The 21,268-nt window shown below is 37.4% G+C and overlaps 1 protein-coding gene across 3 annotated transcripts in view; it reads left to right on the top strand.

Annotated features, from left to right (window-relative positions):
- The window catches only part of LOC120546185 (kelch-like protein 29), a 222,850-nt gene that overhangs the window by 191,144 nt on the left and 10,438 nt on the right, over window positions 1–21,268 (top strand). For all 3 annotated transcript variants that reach the window (XM_039780958.1, XM_039780954.1, XM_039780957.1), the window contains one exon: window positions 4,585–4,778. In XM_039780958.1, the coding sequence (XP_039636892.1) occupies window positions 4,585–4,778 (194 nt within the window). The remainder of the gene's footprint in view (window positions 1–4,584; window positions 4,779–21,268) is intronic.

Raw genomic sequence — 21,268 nt, 5'->3', positions numbered from 1 at the left:
TTGATTCTATTCCATCGCAGCTGCTCCATAAACAGAGGGAAAAAAATAGACACACACACACGCACGCACGCGCGCACACACAACACACACACACACACACACACACACACACACACACACACACACACACACACACACACACACAAGGCTTTTAGACGTGTAATGCCACCAAGCAAATCCAATGGAATGCATAACGGCACTTTACTGAATCCATTAATTTTTATGCTCTCTGATTCAGATGTACGTTTCCTAGTTAACGTTACAAAGTGAGGGCCCGCGGGGCAATATCTGCTAATGCTCCACGTTTTCTCAGCTCGTCTGTGATGATGTCATCACTGAGTGACATTGTCTTAGCCGCTGAAGCCCACGTACTGACGCATGTTCCAGTTTTTTTTTGAAGAGGACAGAAATGGATTTTGGAACAACTTTCTGTTGAGATGCAGTATAAAACATCTAAAATGATGTATTTTTAAATGGAGATAAAGAGCTAGCTCAGCCAATCTCCTCATCCCAGAATCCATTGGCCCTTATAGCAAGGCCCAGTCTCTGTTTTTTTGTTTCAACTGCAAACTACTGAAACAGAGACCTACAATGAGGCTCATACGGAGTAAGCAGGTTGGAAATGTAGAATATATAGAACCAGACCTATGATAGCTCATAAGGATAAGGCTGGCCATATTTTATATTTTGTCAACAAAAATCATGAAAAGACCAAAACCAACAATTATTTGATCTTATTAACAAGTATTGCCTGTGTCGTCAAAGCCAACTGTTGGCCACTATTGATTACAATGATCATGGGCACTGTAGTTTATTTTGATTGAACGCCACATTCACCATCCTGCTGCAGTAAACATTGACTAGATACAGCATATGTAATACGCCACCAAAAATAGTTTACCAACAAATGCACTTTTTTCTCCTGTTTGAGTAATGTTTGCTAAAAACTGCAGTGCCCAGCTATTTAAAAAGTATTTAGCCTTTAAAAAAATTAATCCATATATTCATGTCTTCAGTTTGAATGAAACAGCTTGTGGCTGAGTGCACAAGACAGAGTGGGGAAGTTGCAAAGTATTGAGAGATGGAACACTTTGTTGGTTTAGGTGGGATTTGGTGACAATTTAAAAAAAATGAACCACTCAGTTCAGTTTAGTAAAATGTTTGAATCTAATCTGAAATACAAAATAGATACATGAAGTAGAACCTGAGTAGATATGCAAGAAATTGTGTTATATCCATACACCTATTTGATCTCATAATGAGTCTTGCTGGGGCATACTAAACCAGCCACCAAATGATAATAAAAAATGTGGAGTTACGCTCCCTCCCTATTGTTGGTTGCAGACTGGCATATTAAGGTTGGATCAAATTTTTCATGTGCACTATGCAGAGCATACAAGGAGGTGGGAGCATCTGCTGTCAACATGAATAAACATGACAGGTGTGACTCTATTTCAGTGGCAACTATCCAACTTTGCCTGGTGTTCTCAAACATTATGGTTCTTATCCAGCTGGGTCAGTGGAGAGCAAATGACAGAGAAACGTTAGCTGGTTTTACCAACACAATCGCACTGCGTGGGTTGCTTATACACCTGGCTGACATTGAATTGTAACTCTGATTTGTTTGTCAGTCGCAGTGCGTGCTGTGAGAATTAACTTGTTTTTCTTTATCCAGATTACATCCAGAGAACATACTCGGAGGCAAATCTAGTTGAAAGCCTGGCCTCTTTCTTTCATTCATAATCTCTGTCTACCCTTTCTATCTGTCTCTCTTTTTCTGTCTGTCTCTCTCTCTCTCAATACATAAAGGAACACAATCCTGCATTGTTTGCTCTGTTGTAACCCCGCAGCCACATTTTGGAGACGATTGTACCAGCGTGATGAAACAAGCCCTGTCAGGAGCTACAGCCGATTACATGGCTCCATGCAGTGATCAGTCTTTGTGTATAAACACTTTAGAAAAAAAGCGATCGATGCTGTGCAACATGTTGATGGATAAACTCCAACAGCGTCTTAGTGACAATGAAAAAGCTCTGTCTGCCTTTTCTGTCTGACGGAGAGCCTCAGAGTTAAGGGGAGAGATATAGTCTTTGTTTTTATAATGAAAGCAGTGTGTGTGTTTTTTTTCTGTCGCTCTCCTTCCTCCTTCTCCTCTGCCTTGGAGATATAATCAAACCATATACACCCACGCTGAGAATCATTTCAGTGTCAGTCTAATGTCACGGTTCATATTAAATGCTTGATGGTGAATCACATGTGTAATGAATTCAATCAGATTCGTGACCTCTGAGACTGTCTGAGACACTGAGTTTCTTCTGACCTGCACATGTTCCTCTCATCACAACTCCTGACTCTTATGACGACGCGTAATAGCTGTGCTATGTTTACAATAATGGCCCTTGAAAACCTATTTTCTTGATCCGCAGTCTTGTGTATTTTTGTTTAGTCTCTGCTTTTCTCACTGCTTTAAAGTGTTGGAAAAAAAATAATTTAGAAATCCAAGATTTGGAATCTGATCATCTGAACTACACCCACAAAGTCCTGCAGGAAGATTAGCTGATTGGCTCGGTCCACTGCCGTTAGCACACAAACGCGTTACTTGAAGCCTGACAAGATGGGTTTTCGTGTGATATGGGATCCTGCGAGTCTCGGTTCTTCACATCTTGTGAGATAGCGAGAATCCAGCTGCCGTGCAAGGTAAACAAATACATGCGGTTCTTGAAAAAAAGATTAAGATCTAAAACCAAATTTGAGGATGAAAGTGGCAAGATATTACATCTCTCCGAAATTTCTTTAATAGTAAAGATGTGAATGATTGAGTGCTTCCTTTTTTTTCTTTTTCTTTATCTTTTTCCATCATGACCAGCTGTTTGCAGTAGTCCTGGTGGCCTTTTGTCTATCCTGTAATCAGCTTCACTCGGCAGAGTCTGACCCTTAAATTTATGAACCTCCCCCGATGTGGTCCGAGGGGTAATTACATCTGCCAGAGAATGAGATACATGTTAGTCTCAGCAGCACTCAACCTGATGCTGTGTGTGTGTGTGTGTGTGTGTGTGTGTGTGTGTGTGTGTGTGTGTGTGTGTGTGTGTGTGTGTGTGTGTGTGTGTGTTGTGTGTGTGTGTGTGTGTGTGTGCGCTGCGTGCGTGGCGTGCGTGCGTGCGTGCGCGTGCGTGCGCCCTTGTTTAAACAGTGCTAATTGGCTCTGTAGCCTTTCGAGTCCACCTCTCCCAAAGTGTCTTCTGTGTCACCACTTTCTCAGACTGCCAGTCGATTTAAACTCATCCCCTCAGCAGGTGTTGCCAAGAACATTATCAGACCCCCAAAGACAATTTTCCCAAAGGCTTATTCACTCGTCTCCTCTGGCACTTTATCTAACGGCCTTCTCACAGGAAGGTGGATGCAAACCGAGCTTCCAGCCTGGCTCCTAATGCCAGGTGCAGCAGTAAAGCATCCATAGACTGAAAAATATCTCAAGGCACACCTGTACGTCTTTGACGGGTACGTCAGACGAGAAAGTAGACACCTGTGTCCTCGCTAAAATTAGGCAAAACGCCCAATGAAAGGTCATCGACACCAGTAAAAAAAATAATACATAATTTGCCTTTAAGTGACAGTATGGGAGTCTAATTTTTTGAGTCGTTAAGGTTTGATGTGTAAGGTTTGTTGTCCTGGGGGAGATTGGCTACAGTTTGAAAGGCTTTCTTTTCTTTTATAGTACAGAGACAACCTTGATTAAGAGGGCTTGCTTTAGTCTGAATAGATGTAGTATAGTGTAGTGTGATAGTGTTTTAATCGCAGATCCTGGACCTGTTTGCGTCTCTTTAATGAGGCCTTCTCCAGCTGGAAGGCTGTCGGTGCGGCTGCTTTGATCAGTGGCCCATAGACACGGGTTTACACTGCTAACACGCTACGCTAATGGAGCCACGGGGCAAAAAAAACAACACACAAACACGTGTCTAAACACATGCAGCACGCACACCAAACACGAATGCAAATTTCAGAAATATACATACAGTATAAACGCACGCCCAACCTTTGACAAGGGCACAGTCGCATAAGCCAGTGTCTTGTTGTCATGCAGCCCATTGTGTCAGACCCTTTCATCTGTTTGTGCCGGTTTGGGTCGGCTGAGTTTTAGGCTGTGCCAAAGAGGGCTCAGTGAGAAAGGTCCAAAGCTCAGCGCTGACACACAGCCCAACTCTAGAGACTAATGGCTTGTAGCTCCCAACATATGTTGCTTTGTGTAATTGCTTTAATTGCTGTCATTGTACGTAATAGTTGGTCTTTTTCATCTTCCCTGGTGGTGTAGGCATTCTGCTAATTATATCTGTCAGCCCTGCAGCCAAAACGAGCAATTCACAGCGATTTCAGAGCAGTGGGAACTTTATCTTTATACTACTGGTATGAATCATTAGAGTTTAGGTCACTTAGAGACTCCCTATTGTGGATTTGTTTAATGGAAATGGAAAGTTTGCACCTTGACCTGATTTTTCTCTTGATTTATTTTGCTTTGGTTTTTAATTCAAATTCATCCAAGGTTGAAATGACTATAATCTAGAAATTCTCTTTTTTTTTTCACTCCAGGTACGACACCATCACCAACCAGTGGGAGACGGTTTCTCCTCTTCCTAAGCCGGTCCATTCGGCGGCAGCCACGGTGTGCGGGGGGAAGGTCTTCGTGTTCGGAGGTGTGAACGAGGCCGGGCGCTCGGCGGGGGTCCTCCAGTCCTATGTACCGCAGAGCGACACCTGGAGCTTCATCGAATCACCCATGATAGGTAAGACAGGTGACAACACCCACAGTCTTTGTCATTAAAATGTGGTTTTACACGCACATCCTTCCACACACAAGCTTCGACACAGTGTAGAGATGCCATGTCCTCGGGGTACGTGTTGCCATTGTTGCCATCACCTTTTGTACAATGACAGCACTGTTTCCTTTTTAAACCACTGTTTACCAGGTTGATATTCCCAAATGTGTGGTTTCTCCTTCCTCATTATGCCTTTGCATTTCCCATTTGAAAGAGATTAACCGCTCACCAGCTTAATAAAATCATGCATATTAATATTCACGCTTTTTATCAGTAATGTAACACCAAAACTGAAAAAGGCACATATTGAAACATTACCGTACCCATTTATATGCATGCGTTCCTTGAATAGAATCGTTTGTCCTTTGTGGTCATTGACATCGTGCTATCTCGTTAGAGAGCCTTTGGGCCTCCATTATGGTTGCCCGGTTGCCTAGCAACACTGTTCTCACAACTCTACCCTCTTGAATGCCTTCCATATCATGTGCTTGACTAAGCTCCTGACTGCCATTTGATGGCAACATATTGTCATACAGTAGATGACCTTATGAGGCTGAATCTGTTGGGGGGGCTTCATGTTCCCTTCATGTTGCACTTCGTACCCTTCAGTGTACCTGGACATCTCATGGTGACACGTTGGTCAATTTTTTATAAAGGAGTTTTATATCAATATCTCCTGTGTGCTCAGGTGAAGATGAAAGCCAACTTATTGATTTGGATGTTCAATAGTTCCTCTCAGACATAAAACTACCTTTTTATTTGAAAATGTAAGCGGAGGAAAAAATTTTGATTTTAGTCTTCAGGATTAGAGTTTATTTCAGTGAAAATGTTGACCCACACCCATGGCAACAGAAAATTCAGTGGTCAGTGTGACCTTTTCCATTTATCATTATAACGAGAAGACCATAGCTGAAATGATAGGTGGCTTCTGACATGTTATTGGCCCAAACTCTTTTAGTTATTCACCGCACAAACCTGCAGTCACATTCCAGTCAGAGCCACCTGGGACCTGTGAAGGACGCAGCACCAGAAGAAACACTTTAACCAAGTGGCATAAGTTAAAGGTAGCAGGAAAACCCAGTGTACAACTCTGCGTAATTTAAAATCAGCTGTGGACAGCTGTGTTCCCAGTGCAAAGATGTTATCCACAGGCAGGTTTTTTTCACAAAGATATATCCTTGAAAGGGCCGCACATTGATGATTGTTGCAGTGTTGCATAACCTGCGAGTCTTTCCGTTTAACCCGTGGGCCTTGACAACACTATTACACACATGAACACAATTGTGAAGTTTAAATTCAACCCATAACACTCCTTGCGTTTTGACATTTTTGGAAATATGCCTATTTGCTTTCTTGTGAAGAGTTAGATAAAAAGATACCTCTTATGTCAGTTGGTTAAATATGAAACTAGAGCCAAAAGAGCTTAGCTTAAAAGCTGAAAGTGGGGGAAAATAGATAGTCTGACTCTGTCCAAAGGTAATAAAATCCACATACCAGCAACTGTAAAGCATACTAACTAACATGTTATATCTTGTTTGTTTAATCCGTACAAAAACCAGAGAAATGTACGGCAATTTGCATTCTTTACAGGGAGGTTATGTTCCCAGACTATTCCTTGGCTAGGATCAGTTCCAGGCATCCAGTGGAGACTCCAGGAAGTTGCTGCTCGCAGCCAAGAAATAATCCAGCAAATGGCCAGTATAATGGAATATTGTCATTTTTACACTTTGGTTTTTCTACTGATTAAACAAAGAAATGCTAGAGGTCCCATGGCATGAAAATTTCACTTTGAGTTTTTTTTAACATTAATATGAGTTCCCCTAGCCTGCCTATGGTCCCCCAGTGACTAGAAATGGCGATAGGTGTAAACCGAGCCCTGGGTATCCTGCTCTGCCTTTGAGAAAATGAAAGCTTAGATGGGCCAATCTGGAATCTTCCCTTTATGACATCATAAGGGGAAAGGTTACCTCCCCTTTCTCTGCTTTGCCCGCCCAGAGAATTTGGCCCGCCCATGAGAGAGAGACATCATGGCTTGCAAACGAGCTAAGCATGGCAGTTGGTCAAGGCCACACCCCCACCCTCCACCTTGCCCCTACCTTCAATAGCATTAAAGCTACAGACACAGAAATGGTACATCCTAAGGAAAGCTCATTGTGGGACTGGCTCTAGTGACTGTAATTCTGCACCAAGGCTGAATTTCGGGAAAGAGACTTCAGATACAGTATTAGGGGACCACTGAGGCCTATATAAAAGCATCCAAAATGCACCATGTCATAGGACCTTTAAATACTGAGCTTTAGAGGTGCTAGTCGCCGAAAAGTATTTTGTATCCTTTGGACAGAGCCAGGCTAAATATAAAGCTACTGCTGCTAGCAGTAGCTTTATATTTAACGGTAGTTATGAGAGTGTTACCCATCTCCTTAATTATCTCTCCGCCAGAAAGTGAATACGCGTATTTCCAAAAATGTCGAACTATTCCTTTTAAAGCTGCAGCAGAATTTCATATTTTCAAAGCCTAAAAAAGTATGTTTATGTTCATTTTAATTAATTTTCCATACAAATAAAAATTCTATATTTCATGCTGGATTATCCCATTTAAGATGCTGGCAAATTTTTGATTCTCAGGGCAAAGAGCTGTCCAAATGCTGCCTTAAAAAAACGTAATTAATATCTCAAATGGTGGCATACTGTTGCTGCAGGCAGCACTCGGAGCAGCGGGGCATCAGAGAGAAACACAGGGTCAAAAATGTATTTGAATTCAAATGTTTCCTGACAAGACGTTGTTCTTGTGTCATTAAAGCACCGGCGCGGAGGCACTTCCCTTAGCGCTGATGCCCAGATACTATATTTATTAGTGCCTTTTCAGAGCGAGACTACTGTGAGCGAAATTATGATTATGTAACGTGAGTGTTTGGGGCTGAGTGGTATTAAAGGGCTGGGAGAGCAGCTGGCAGAGGAGGAATGAGAGAAAAGTCTGGTGAGAAACACACATGCACACGCACAGAGATGCAGACACACACAGCCTCCCCTTACCTCATATCAACTATACATCCCCCGGGGGCACAGGTACACAGCGCATGAATTATGTAACGGGCCGGGAGGTTACTTGGTGTGTGTGTGTGTGTGTGTGTGTGGGTGTGATGTGGTGTATGGGTGTGTGTATGTGTGTAGGACAGATGCTGACAGACAGACCATCATCTGTCAGGGTGTAGATGAGCCTGCGTCTGACAGCCAACGAGCCGGGAGATAATGGACAGGTTTAGTGCTTCCTGTGAAATTGGGCCGGCGTTGATTTTAGTGAGCCGGTGGGGAGCGCTTCTCGATCAACCCTCTGCCTCCCTCCATCGCTTTCCCTCTCTAATCTCTCTTTTCATCTCTCTCTCTCTCTCTCTCTCTCTCTCTCTCTCTCTCTCTCATCTCCCTCTCTCTCTGTCTCACTGTCTCCCCGCTCCGTCTCTCACCGTCTCCCAGCACTGTCTTATCGACTGACACAAATACAGCTGTGCGCGCTTTCTGGGACCGTGAGTGTGTGTGTGTGTGTGTGTGTGTGTGTGTGTGTGTGTGTGTGTTTTCTCTCTGCTTGGACCATATCCTGCATGAACTGCAAATGGGTTTCACAAACACTTATCAGGACTGACTTCCTATCTCTTGCAGAGTGAAAAATAATATTCCTTGTGCCAAAAATAGTCCCTTCAACATTTCTATTGAGATGTCTCCGCAGCTTCAACTATATCCTCCTTTTGTCTTCAGTATGTCTTTCTGCTGAGCAGTATATTTACTGAAACATGGGAGCATAATTAAGCCCTCTCACATTCAGTAAACTATTTATGAGGTCTCGATGCTTTTCTTTAAAAGGTCAGTTCACCCAAATAAACATAATGCCGAGGTTTTGAGACATCTCTGAGATTTCTGCCACCACAATGGAGTCGAAAAATGCATTGAAAAATGAGATTTCTGGAAAATCCATAAGCCTCTGGGATTCAGCCTCACTTTTCAAAGTATGGCAGTGTGGTATGAGGCCATTTTCTCATATTTTTCAAAGACGTACTTTGAAATACAAGATACATTTCAGAGAGCCGAATCTCCCACATTATTAATGTCTTCATTTAAAAACTAATTCAAAGAGAAAGTCTTCTAATCGTCATCTTACCATAACATGCAGATGTCGATCTTTAATAAGAAATAGCGTCCCTAACACATGGATGACTAATGGACTTTATTTTCTTATTTGATGACACAACCTGTTGTTTTTTTTGGCCATGCCAGCTGCATGGCTTAAGAGAAATAAATGGTGGTTTGTCGGTCCACCACATATCTCAAAAACTATTAGATGGACTGCCATAACATCCTTGTTCCCCTGAGGAGCCCTTAAAATAACCCTTACTTTCTATCTCTCTTCTAGCCATCAGGACACAATTTCAATTTGTTCAATACTAAGTTTATGACCAAATACCCTGCCAAAAATAATAACAGTCCTTTCAACCTCTCCAACCTCTAGCTCAAAGCACAGCCCTGCCTATGTGCAGTCTCACAGATCATTTTTTCATATGTCATAACTGATATGAGCCCTTCTTGGGCTTTTATCCTCTGCCTATTTCTGTTAACAAATTTTTACTAAAGAAATAGGCCCCGGCAAAAACTGTTCACAGTGATGGAGTAATTGGAGAACTGCTTCTGTAATAGTGGGCAATGAATAAGGAGATGTTGGTGATTATTCTTTTTTTTTTTAAATCCATTCATCTCCATTATATTATGGTGGACACAGATATTAAAGCTCCAGAGAACAAAATATTTCTCTAACATTCAATATTCCTGACTTACTAAGCAACAGTCAAAGTGTAGGTGTAATGTAACCCTCAAAAACTCTCTCTGCTTCATCAGGACTGTGTGGGCGTGGTTTGATCAGATTAGATTCACAGTAACCAAACAACTAAATTCAAATGTTGCTAAATTGGTGATGTCATGGAAGTACATTATTACATCACTGTTGTTTTTTTTTTTTTTTTTTTTAATGAAGCCCTGCCCACTTCAAACCGGTGAAAGGATCACAGAGAAAAACAAATATATACAGAAATATCTCACGTGAAATGACCAAAACTGCATTTGCCAGAAAAGTGTGTTCATGAACACCCCATCACTCAAAGTGAGAAGCTAATTGAGAAAAAGTGTCAGGGCCTTATAAAAAACTATCTGCTGGTTAGAAACCCTTTGAGGTTCTTGAGAAAACCTTTTCACAATTTGGGTAAGGTGAGCCTTTGAAAACACATTTAAAAAGTCACTTGCTATCACACATCCACATGGAAACACACACGCCATACTCCACCCAGCTCCCTCCAGTATTCAGCCGGCGTGCACCCCCTGTTGACGGACAGGTCTCCATTGACTCCATACTGCCGGCGAATTGACGGCAGAACTACTCGCGCAAATAACAAATCACATCAGTTGAGAGCGCCATCATGGAGGTGGAGGAGGATGAGGCGAAGGTGACGGAGCGAGAGAGGTGGAGAACATGGAGTGTTTCCATAGACACTAGAGGATGGATACCCGAACCGGCCGGGTTCGGACAGATATTTAGAAATGATGTTCGGGTTCGGGTCGGGCTCGGTCACATCAGCGCGATAAGTAAGGCGTTGAACATTTTTTAAAAAGCGTATTATGTAGGTGCGCGCCTTAACGTGCGCTTGTTGCCCAGTGTGCGCTGATGCGCTCATCTGTTGACATTTCCGAATGCCTTCCTAAAAACGTACGTGTCATTAGTATGAGAAAACGAGATTTTAACTGTGTCGGGCTCGGACATAAATATCTTAATGCCCGTCGGGCTCGGGCCGGGCTCGGTTACTGCTCTGTCGGACGCGGGCCGGGCTCGGACAGAAAAGTGCGGCCCGAGCTGCACCCTAATAGACACCTAATTGGACATGCCCTCCATTCCCCCAACCCCCTCACGTGATCTCATCATACTTAATTAAAGTAAATCATCCTATTTCGGTCCCTCTGCTGTTTTTGGCCCCGTCATTTCAAAGGCTGCTCTTATTCTCCTCACACCACATAAAAGGACATTGTGTAAAAAAAGGAAAAAAAGTTTTTTTTTTTGCTGCTCCAATTACCTTGTTGTAATCTTATCTAAGCTTCTGGCAGCAAGAACTAAAGCTTCTTTGTCCTATTTCCTCCTTTTCCCTCATGCTCTCTGGTGGGACGCAGGAAGCTGGAGACGATACCCAGCACCTCATCCTCCATCTTTCGAAGGAGAATGTCTTGTGTATTCCTTGTTTATTGTTCCTCCTCCGCCTGTCACTGACCGCACATTTCCGTGCCGCTGTAACACCGCGTCTTTGGGATGACGACTGCTGTTTGGGAGTCTTTATCAGAGAGAACTGTCTTATCTAGATCTGTACAGTATTGGTATAATTTAGGTGTGTGTGTGTGTGTGTGTGTGTGTGTGTGTGTGTGTGTGTGTGTGTGTGTGTGTGTGTGTGTGTGTGTGTGTGTGTGTGTGTGTGTGTGTGTGTGTGTGTGTGTGTGTGTGTGTGCGTGCGTGCGTGCGTGCGTGTGTGTGTGCGTGTGTTCGCTGCGGTAGTGTTCCGGTTTTAAAGAATCAGATATCTGCCGTGTTGATGTAGGAATCAGATAGGAAAGAATGTGAGGGAACAACAAGGTGTGTGTTTAGACAGCAGCCAAAAATGTCCTCATAGCTGTGTGTGTGTGTCTTCACTTGTTTGCTGTCCTTAACCCCAGCCCGAGGGGGTCCCAGATGCGGTGACTAAGCTTTTTTTCCAGAGTGTGAGAGGCTGCGTCAGCCCGTGTTGGCCCAAAGGCACAGCTGTACTTCTATCACCTCTGCCGTGTTAAAAACCTTGTTTTTCTGTCTTTTTTTTTTTTTTTTACCTCTCCCTTCCCTTTATTCATGTTTTATGTAGAATGTGGTCACTTGTGGATTGTTGGCTGCGTTTCCTAACCTCAGAGCTATGAAACCAGACAAAGTTCATTGCGAGTCTCCAAAAATGGCAAGGTTTGTCCCGGGAATTTATTTTATAATTGTATGTGTATTATGTGCGCTCTATACTGTATCTCAATGTTGTTTGAGCAGAAACGGCTTGGTTTCTACATCGAAGGCCAGGGGGTAAGAGCAGAAGCAAAGTGGCGGCGAGATGTTGAGTCCTTTTGAGGCTTGCCAAATGAGAACAAGTTATACCTGCCTGGTACTTTTCCAAGCACTCAAAACCCGCTGCTTACTGTGGGTCCACGGGAGAGCGGCAGGGAGCGATGGTGAGAGTTTCTGTGGGGAAAAAGAGAGAGAGGTTTTTCCTTTGAGAGCATCTTGTTATTATTCTGCCTCAGGCGCCGAGCAGAGAGAAATGAGTGTTCTGTGTTTATGGGACCTAACACAAAACATCATGTACACACACACCACACACACACACACACACACACCCTCGGAAAGACTGGCAGCGGCATATCAATGAGATGAGGAAGGTAAAAGAAGAAAATAAACACGTCAGGCAGAATGTGAGGAGGACCAATCAGTAGCAACTCAGATGGTTGCAGAGGAGTTTTTTTATTGGATTTCAGTGTGTGTAAATGATATGCACTATGGTCTTATGGTCTCTATAACACATGAAACAACTGCATGGAGTCAATTTAAAGGCTAAAGTTAAAGTGTATTTTTTCTTTTTTAGCCATGATAGCAGCATGGATGGCAGTGTCTCTCTGTCGGTCAATCCACTACTTTGGTCTACACTGAAATATAATGCCATATTATGACATTATGTATTCATGGTCCCAAGAGGATGATACAGCTGCACTTTGTGTTTAGTGCTAATTGTGTGAATGCTGATTCGGCAGCATTTACAATATTGTTATCAGATAAACCGTCACACAGTTGTGCTTTTACTTTGATAATTACACATTAAAATAACTATGCATACCTCATTGGCCGCATTAACTCCAGGGGAGTGAAAAACAAGTAACAAAGGAAACTCTCTCGGTGAACTTACGAATGTAACGGCGTTACCAATTAACTTAACGAGCCGCAGTCGGCTCGGCATGCTCGTCATGCTCTGCGTGCACCGATGCTGGTGTAACATCAACAAACGTCTGAAAAAACTGAACCTCAGAACATGACTTTTTTCGACATACTATACTATGACTTTTTTATAACTCTTTTTCGACATACTATGCCTTTTTTATGACTTTTTTCAACATACTATATATGACTCTTTTTGACATACTATACCATGCCTTTTTTATGACTTTTTTCGACATACTATACAATTACTTTTTTCGACATACTATACTATGACCTTTTTCGACATACTATACTTTGCCTTTTTTATGACTTTTTTCGACATTCTATACTATGCCTTTTTTATGACTCTTTTCGAACTACTATACTATGGTTTTTTTATGGCTGTTTTCATCATACTATACTTGGCCTTTTTTATGACCTTTTCCGACATACTATACTAAGAATCTTCTCGAAATACTATACTATGCCTTTTTATGACTTTTTTCGACATATTCTACTATGACTTTTTTCGACATATTATACTACGCCTTTTTATGACATACTTTGCTTTTTTATGACTTTTTTAAACATACTATACTATGACTCTTTTCGACATACTATACTATGCCTTTTTATGACTTTTTTCAACATACTATAGTATGACTCTTTTCGACATACTATACTATGCCTTTTTATGATTTTTTTTCAACATACTATAGTATGACTCTTTTCGACATACTATACTATGCCTTTTTTATGACCTTTTTCGACATACTATACTTCACCTTTTTTAGGACTTTTTTTGACATACTATACTATGACTCTTTTCCACATACTATACTATGCCTTTTTTATGACTTTTTTCGACATGCTATACTATGCCTTTTTAAGACTTTTTTCGACATATACTATGACTCTTTTCGACATACTATACCTTTTTTTGACTTTTTTCGATATACTATACTATGACTTTTTTCGACATACTATACTATGCCTTTATGACTTTTTTCGACATACTATACTATGACTCTTTCCGACATACTATACTATGACTTTTTCGACATACTATACTATGCCTTTATGACTTTTTTCGACATACTATACTATGACTCTTTTTCGACATACTATACTATGCCTTTTTTATGACTTTTTTCGACATACTATACTATGACTTTTTTCGACATACTATACTATGCCTTTTTATAACTTTGTTGACATATTATACTATGACTCTTTTCGACATACTATACTATGCCTTTTTATGACTTTTTTTGACATACTATACTATGCCTTTTTTATGACTTTTTTCGACATGCTATACTATGACTTTTTTCGACATACTATACTATGCCTTTTTTATGACTTTTTTCGACATGCTATACTATGACTTTTTTCGACATACTATACTATGCCTTTTGAAGACTTTTTTCGACATATACTATGACTCTTTTCGACATACTATACTATGCCTTTTTTTGACTTTTTTCGACATACTATACTATGACTCTTTTCAACATGCTATACTATGACTTTTTTCGACATATTATACTACGCCTTTTTATGACATACTTTGCTTTTTTTATGACATACTATGACTCTTTTCGACATACTATACTATGACTTTTTTTGACATACTATACTATGACTTTTTTCGACATACTATACTATGACTTTTTTATGACTTTTTTCGACATACTATACTATGCCTTTTTATGACTTTTTTCAACATACTATACTATGACTTTTTTTGACTTTTTTCGACATATTCTACTAGGACTCTTTTCGACATACTATACTATGACTCTTTTCGACATACTATACTATCCCTTTTTTATGACTTTTTTCGACATACTATACTATGACTTTTTTTCGACATACTATATTATGCCTTTTTTATGACTTTTTTCAACATACTATACTATGACTCTTTTCGACATACTATACTATACCTTTTTTATGACTCTTTTCCACATACTATACTATTCCTTTTTTGGGATTTTTTCGACATAACTATACTCATGACTTTTTATGACTTTTTGACATAATTATACTATGACTCTTTTTCTCGTTGACATATTATACTATGCCTTTTTTTGACTTTTTTTTCAGATATAACTATACTATGACTTTTTTTTTCAACATAACTATATCATGCCTTTATGACTTTTTTCATATTATTACTACTATGACCCCTCTGAGACAGGATTCTAACACACTTGGCGGACACCATCCTTTTAACCTCTGGTTCGGACTTATATACTTATGACCTCTGAGGTTACACTATAACCTATACCTATGCCTTTTTGTGATCAAAAATTTTTGAGGATTCTTTTTATACTATAATTATGCCTTTTTATGACTTCTAACATAACTCATACTCTATGACTTTGACTTTTTGGAGCATATCTAATTCTTAGACCTCTTTCACATACCTATAATTCCATGACTCTTTTCTTTGAGCAACCTTATACTATCCCTTTTATGACTTCTAACATACCATACTATGACTTTTTTCTTCATACGAGCATTTAAGGACTTCTCAAGAAACTTTATACGTTTTGATGACTTTCTGGATTTGATAATTATACTGATAAAAAAAGTTGACTTTGAAACATACTTTATAATCTATGACCTTCTGGAGCATTCTTACTAGTTTTTAGACTTTTTGGAGACAAGACAAAGAGATCTTCACAAATTACACTATGCCTTTTAAGACTTTTTCTGAGCATACTATGACCCTTTTTTTCACATAATTCATACTATGTTTTGATCTCTTCTGAGACCTAATTTGTTCTTTTTCACATAATTATACTTACAAGCCCTTTGCTGACACTATGACTTCAAAACACACACTCCACTATGACTTCACATCTGTCTTAAAGCTCCTTCTTGTTATACCTATGACTCCTTTCATACCCATACCTTTATGATCTCTTTTTTCACATACCTGAGCACTACACATGCCTTTTATTACTTTTTTCAACATACCCATGACCTTCGGTTACAGTCTCTGTGACTCTTTTTCACATAAATTATAATTTGAAAGTGACTTTTTTATCACTCTTTTTTTCTTGTCTCTAATTAGGATCCTTTTTCTGGACACTATACCTTATGATCTCCTTTTTCTGTCTTTTTTATGTGATTCTTTATCATGATCCTTCTATATTATACTCATGTTTTGAAAGGACTTTCACACTCATACCTTATAATTATGATTCTTCCACATAATTATACACTTTTTAAAGATCCTTTTTCTGGACATATCTTTTTGATCCTTTTTTATAATTATGATGAGTGGATCCTTCACATACTATACTCCATCTTTTTGACTTTTTTTTCTGAGCACTATAATTATCCTTTCTGGATAATTATATCTTCATGTTTTTGAGGATCTTTTTTCACATACTATACTCTTATGATCTCCTGAAGATACTTCCCTTTACTATCTGAGCACCTTATAATTTATGCCTTTGAAGACTTCTGGAGCACTATAATTTTATGACTTTTTCTGGATACTATACTTTATGACTCTTTTTTCTGACATACACTATACTTCATGTCTTTTAACTTTGTTGACACATAATTATGTGACTTCGGAACATACCTGAGTACTATGCCTTTTGAGACTCTTTTTGATAATTTACTATAAGCTCTAAGACAAGAGTAATTATGGACTTTTTTCACATACCTTTATACCTTTATGTCTTTTGAAGACTTTTTTCGGAGGAGAGAATTATGACTTTTTCTGAAGATAATTATAATTATATAAGTGTTTTTGATTCTCTTTTTCTCAAGATAATTATATGACTCCTCCTCCACTATGATCTTTTTTCTTTGTACATTTAACTATGTTTTTGAGTGACTTCTTTTTGATAATTATAATTTTGTTATGACTTCTTAACATAAGCAGGCATTTTATGGATTCTTTTTCAAGACACTACTTCTTTTTATGATATACTTGTATGACATACTATGGGATCTCTTTTTGAGATTTGAGGAACAAAAAAGTGGAAGGATCTCTCTTTTTCTGAGATAATTATACTTTATGGCCTTTTAAGACTTTTTCGAGAGCACTATGACTTTGGAGATACTATGTGATCAAATATGATTTTCTTTGAGACACTATACTGAGGTTTTATAGATTCTTTTTTTGACATATTTTATACTCTTCACAATTATAATTTGACTTCTTTGATAATTTTATAATTTATGACTTTTTGACATATCTTTATAATTAAGACTTGGAGCAATTATAATTAAGGAGTCTTAACATGCATGATTCTGGTTATAATTTCATTTTTTATGCACTTTATACTATGATTCTCATAATTATACTTGAGTGACTCTTTTAATTTTGTACTATGTTTTTATGACTTTCTATACTATACTTTATGATAATTATGTCTATGGGACTCTTTTTTTTCTCAGAGCAATTATTTTATGATCTCTTTTTTCACAATTATAATTATGCCTTTTAGAACTTTGTTGACATATTATACTATAGTGACTCTTTTGGACATACCTATACTAATGCCTTTTTTATGACTTTTTTGACATACTATACTATGCCTTTTTTATGACTTCAACATACCTTATACTATGGACTTTTTGACTTTTTTTTGACATATTCCACTAGACTCTTTTACACATACTTATACCTATGACTCTTTTTCAGATACTTATACTCATCCTTTTTTATGACTTTTTTAACATACTAAAATTATGGACTTTTTTTCTGGACATAACTATAACTATGACCTCTTTTTTCGACATACCTTATGCCTTTGACACTTTTGATCTCGACATAATTATACTATGCTTTTTTGGACTTTTTAACATACTTAGGTACCAATGACCTCTTTTATCCATTCTCCCTCATTACTATGCCTTTATGACTTTTTACACATATACTAGGTTTTTTTCATTGCTTTTCAAAACATACTATACTATTACTTGTTTTGACATACTCTTTGCCTTTTTTTATGACTTTTTTAAAACATACCTATACTATGACTCTTTTTCCACATAACTATACTATGTATGCATCTTAAGGATTTTTACATAATTATAATTATGCCTTTTATGACTTTTTTAAACATGCTATACTATGACTCCTTTTTCCACATAACTATACCTAATTTCCATTCTTTGGGATTTATGCACTATACTAATGCCTTTTGATGACTTTTTTTTCAACATACTATCTATGACTCTTCTTCCACATACCCATATCTTTATGCCTTCTTTTAGGATTTTTTTTGACATACTTTATAATATGCTTTTTATGACTTTTTTCAACATAACTATACTCCATGACCCTTTTCCACATACTATACCTTTTTTATGATCTTTTTTCGGGACATACTATACCTTATGACTCTTTTCGACATACTATACTATGCCTTTTATGAGCTTTTTTTCGACATACTATACTATGACTTTTTTTCGACATACTTATGGCTTTATGACTTTTTTTTTGGCCATACTATGGTTTGCCTTTTATCTTTTCGGATATATTATACTATGATTTTTGACATACTCTATGCTCATGACTCTTTTTCAACATGCACTATACAGCACCTGTTATGACTTTTTGACCACTATCATATAGACTCTTTTTCGATGCTAATTATACTATGCCTTTTTTATGACTTTTTTTTTTTGACATACTATACTATGACTCTTTTTTTCGGAAGAGCATATTATACCCAGGATAGCGTTTTATTATGACTTTTTTCACCCTTTTTCATACTAATACTATGACTCTTTTGACAATATACTATGCTTTTATGCCTTTATTTTTTCGCGCACTATACTATGACTTTTTTTCGACATAATTATACTCTTTTTTTGTTACATATATACCTATGCCTTTTCTGACTTTTTTCGACATACTATACTATGACTTTTTTATGACTTTTTGACATACCTTACACAATGACTTTTTTGACATACTGTACTATGCCTTTTATGACTTTTCGACATACTATGCACTATGACTTTTTTTTATAACTTTTTTTGACATATTATACTATGCTATTTATATGACTTTTTCAAGAACTACTATGATCTCTTTTAGGTCATACTCTGCTTTAAGCTTAATTTCTTTTTAGACCTTCCTTTTATTCCATTTTTTCGACATATTATACTGATGCCTTTTTTTATGACTTTTTTCGACATACTTTATACTATGACTCTTTTTCGGTCTATATTATGCCTTTTTTTATGACTTCGACATACTATCTTGTATGCCTTTTTTAAGTCTTTTTTCGACATACTATACTATGAATTCTTTATGACTTTTGACATGCTTATACTATTTTTCGTTGGGCATTCCTATACCTGCCTTTATGACTCTTTTTTCGGCATTTAACCACTATGCCTTTAATGACTTTTTTCGACATATTATAATTATGACTCTTTTTAGACATATTATGCCTTTTATGACTTTTTTGATAATTATAGTATGCCTTTATGACTTTTTTTCTAGACATACTTTCTATGACTTTTTGACATACTATACCTATGACTTTTTTCAACATACTTATCACGATACCTTTTATGACTTTTTTTTTGACCTACATACTATGACTTTTACCGACATACTATATGCCCACTTTATGACTTTTTTTGACATACTATAGTATGCTTTATGACTTTACATTATCTATACCTATCGACTTTTTTGACGCTATACCTATACTATGACTCTTTTCAACATACTTATAACGTTAACTTTATACTTTTTGACCCACTTTACTATGACTCTTTTTAGATATACTGTACTATGCCTTTTTTTATGACTTTTTGACATACTATACTATGACTCTTTTTCGTCATATTATATCGTTAATTGTATGACTTTTCACCATACTATACCTTTATGATTCTTTTGGCCAAAACTATACCTATGCCTTCATGACTTTTTTCGACATACTTATACTCATGACTTTTCGGGCTATACTATGAATCTCTTTTCCGATATATTATACTATGCCTTTATGACTTTTATTCGAAAATACTATACCGCTATGCACTTTTTCGACATAATTATGACTCTTTTAGACATACATACCTTTATGCTTGGCCTTTAATGACTTTTTTTTAGACATACCTATAATTATGACTTTTTTATGACTTTTATGACATACCTAATACAATGACTTTTTGACATACTCATACTAATGCCTTTATGACTTTTTTTGACATACCATACCTTTTATGACTTTTTTATGACTTTTTATTTAATAATATACCTATGCTATTTTTATGACTTTTTTTCAAGATAACATTTTATGGACTGTTTTCGACATACTATACTATGCCTTAATGACTTTTTTCGACATACCATACTATGACTCTTTTTGACATACTATACTATGACTCTTTTCGACATACTATACTATGCCTTTTTTATGACTTTTTTCGACATACTATGCTATGCCTTTTTAAGTCTTTTTTTCGACATACTATACTATGACTTCTTTATGACTTTTTTCATACTATACTATGACTCTTTTCGACATACTATACTATGCCTTTATGACTTTTTTCGACATACTATACTATGACTCTTTTCGACATACTATGCCTTTATGACTTTTTTTGACATACTATAGTATGCCTTTATGACTTTTTTCGACATACTATACTATGACTTTTTTATGACTTTTTGACATACTATACTATGACTCTTTTCAACATACTATACAATACCTTTATGACTTTTTTTGACCTACTATACTATGACTCTTTTCGATATACTATACTATGCGCTTTTTTAATGACTTTTTTCAACATACTATACTATGACTCTTTTCGACATACTATACTTATGCCTTTATGACTTTTTTTTTTGACATATATACTATACTATTTTTTTTTTCATGACTTTCCCGTTCTTTCTCTCTGACATACCTATACCTTTTCGCCTTTATGACTTTTCTTTTCGGATACTCATAATTATGACTTTTTATGACTTTTTTGGCATATCTATAATAATGTTTTTTTTTGACATACTATACTATGCCTTTATGACTTTTTTTTCGGACATACTATACTATGACTTTTTTTATGACTTTTTTGACATACTATACTATGCTATTTTATGACTTTTTTCAAGATACTATACTATGACTCTCTTTCGACATACTATGCAACTATGCCTTTTACTTACTTTTTTTCGGACATACCATAACTATGACTCTTTTCGGACATACTATAATTTTATGCCTTTTTATGATTTTTTCAACATACTATAGTGTATGACTCCTTTTTTCGCATATACCTATACCTTTGCTATTTTACTTTTTGCTTTTTTTTTCGATATACTATACTATGACTCTTTTAAGACATCCACACTATGCCTTTATGACTTTTTTTCGGAACATACCTTATACTATACTCTTTTCTGGTTATATTAGTGAAATTGACAACTGAACTGAAGTACATCGAT

This window comes from Perca fluviatilis, chromosome 18 (assembly GCF_010015445.1).
Source record: "Perca fluviatilis chromosome 18, GENO_Pfluv_1.0, whole genome shotgun sequence".
In the NCBI taxonomy this organism is placed as follows: domain Eukaryota; kingdom Metazoa; phylum Chordata; class Actinopteri; order Perciformes; family Percidae; genus Perca; species Perca fluviatilis.
The sequence above is the reverse complement of the archived record's forward strand: the minus strand, read 5'-3'. Positions and strand labels throughout refer to the sequence as shown.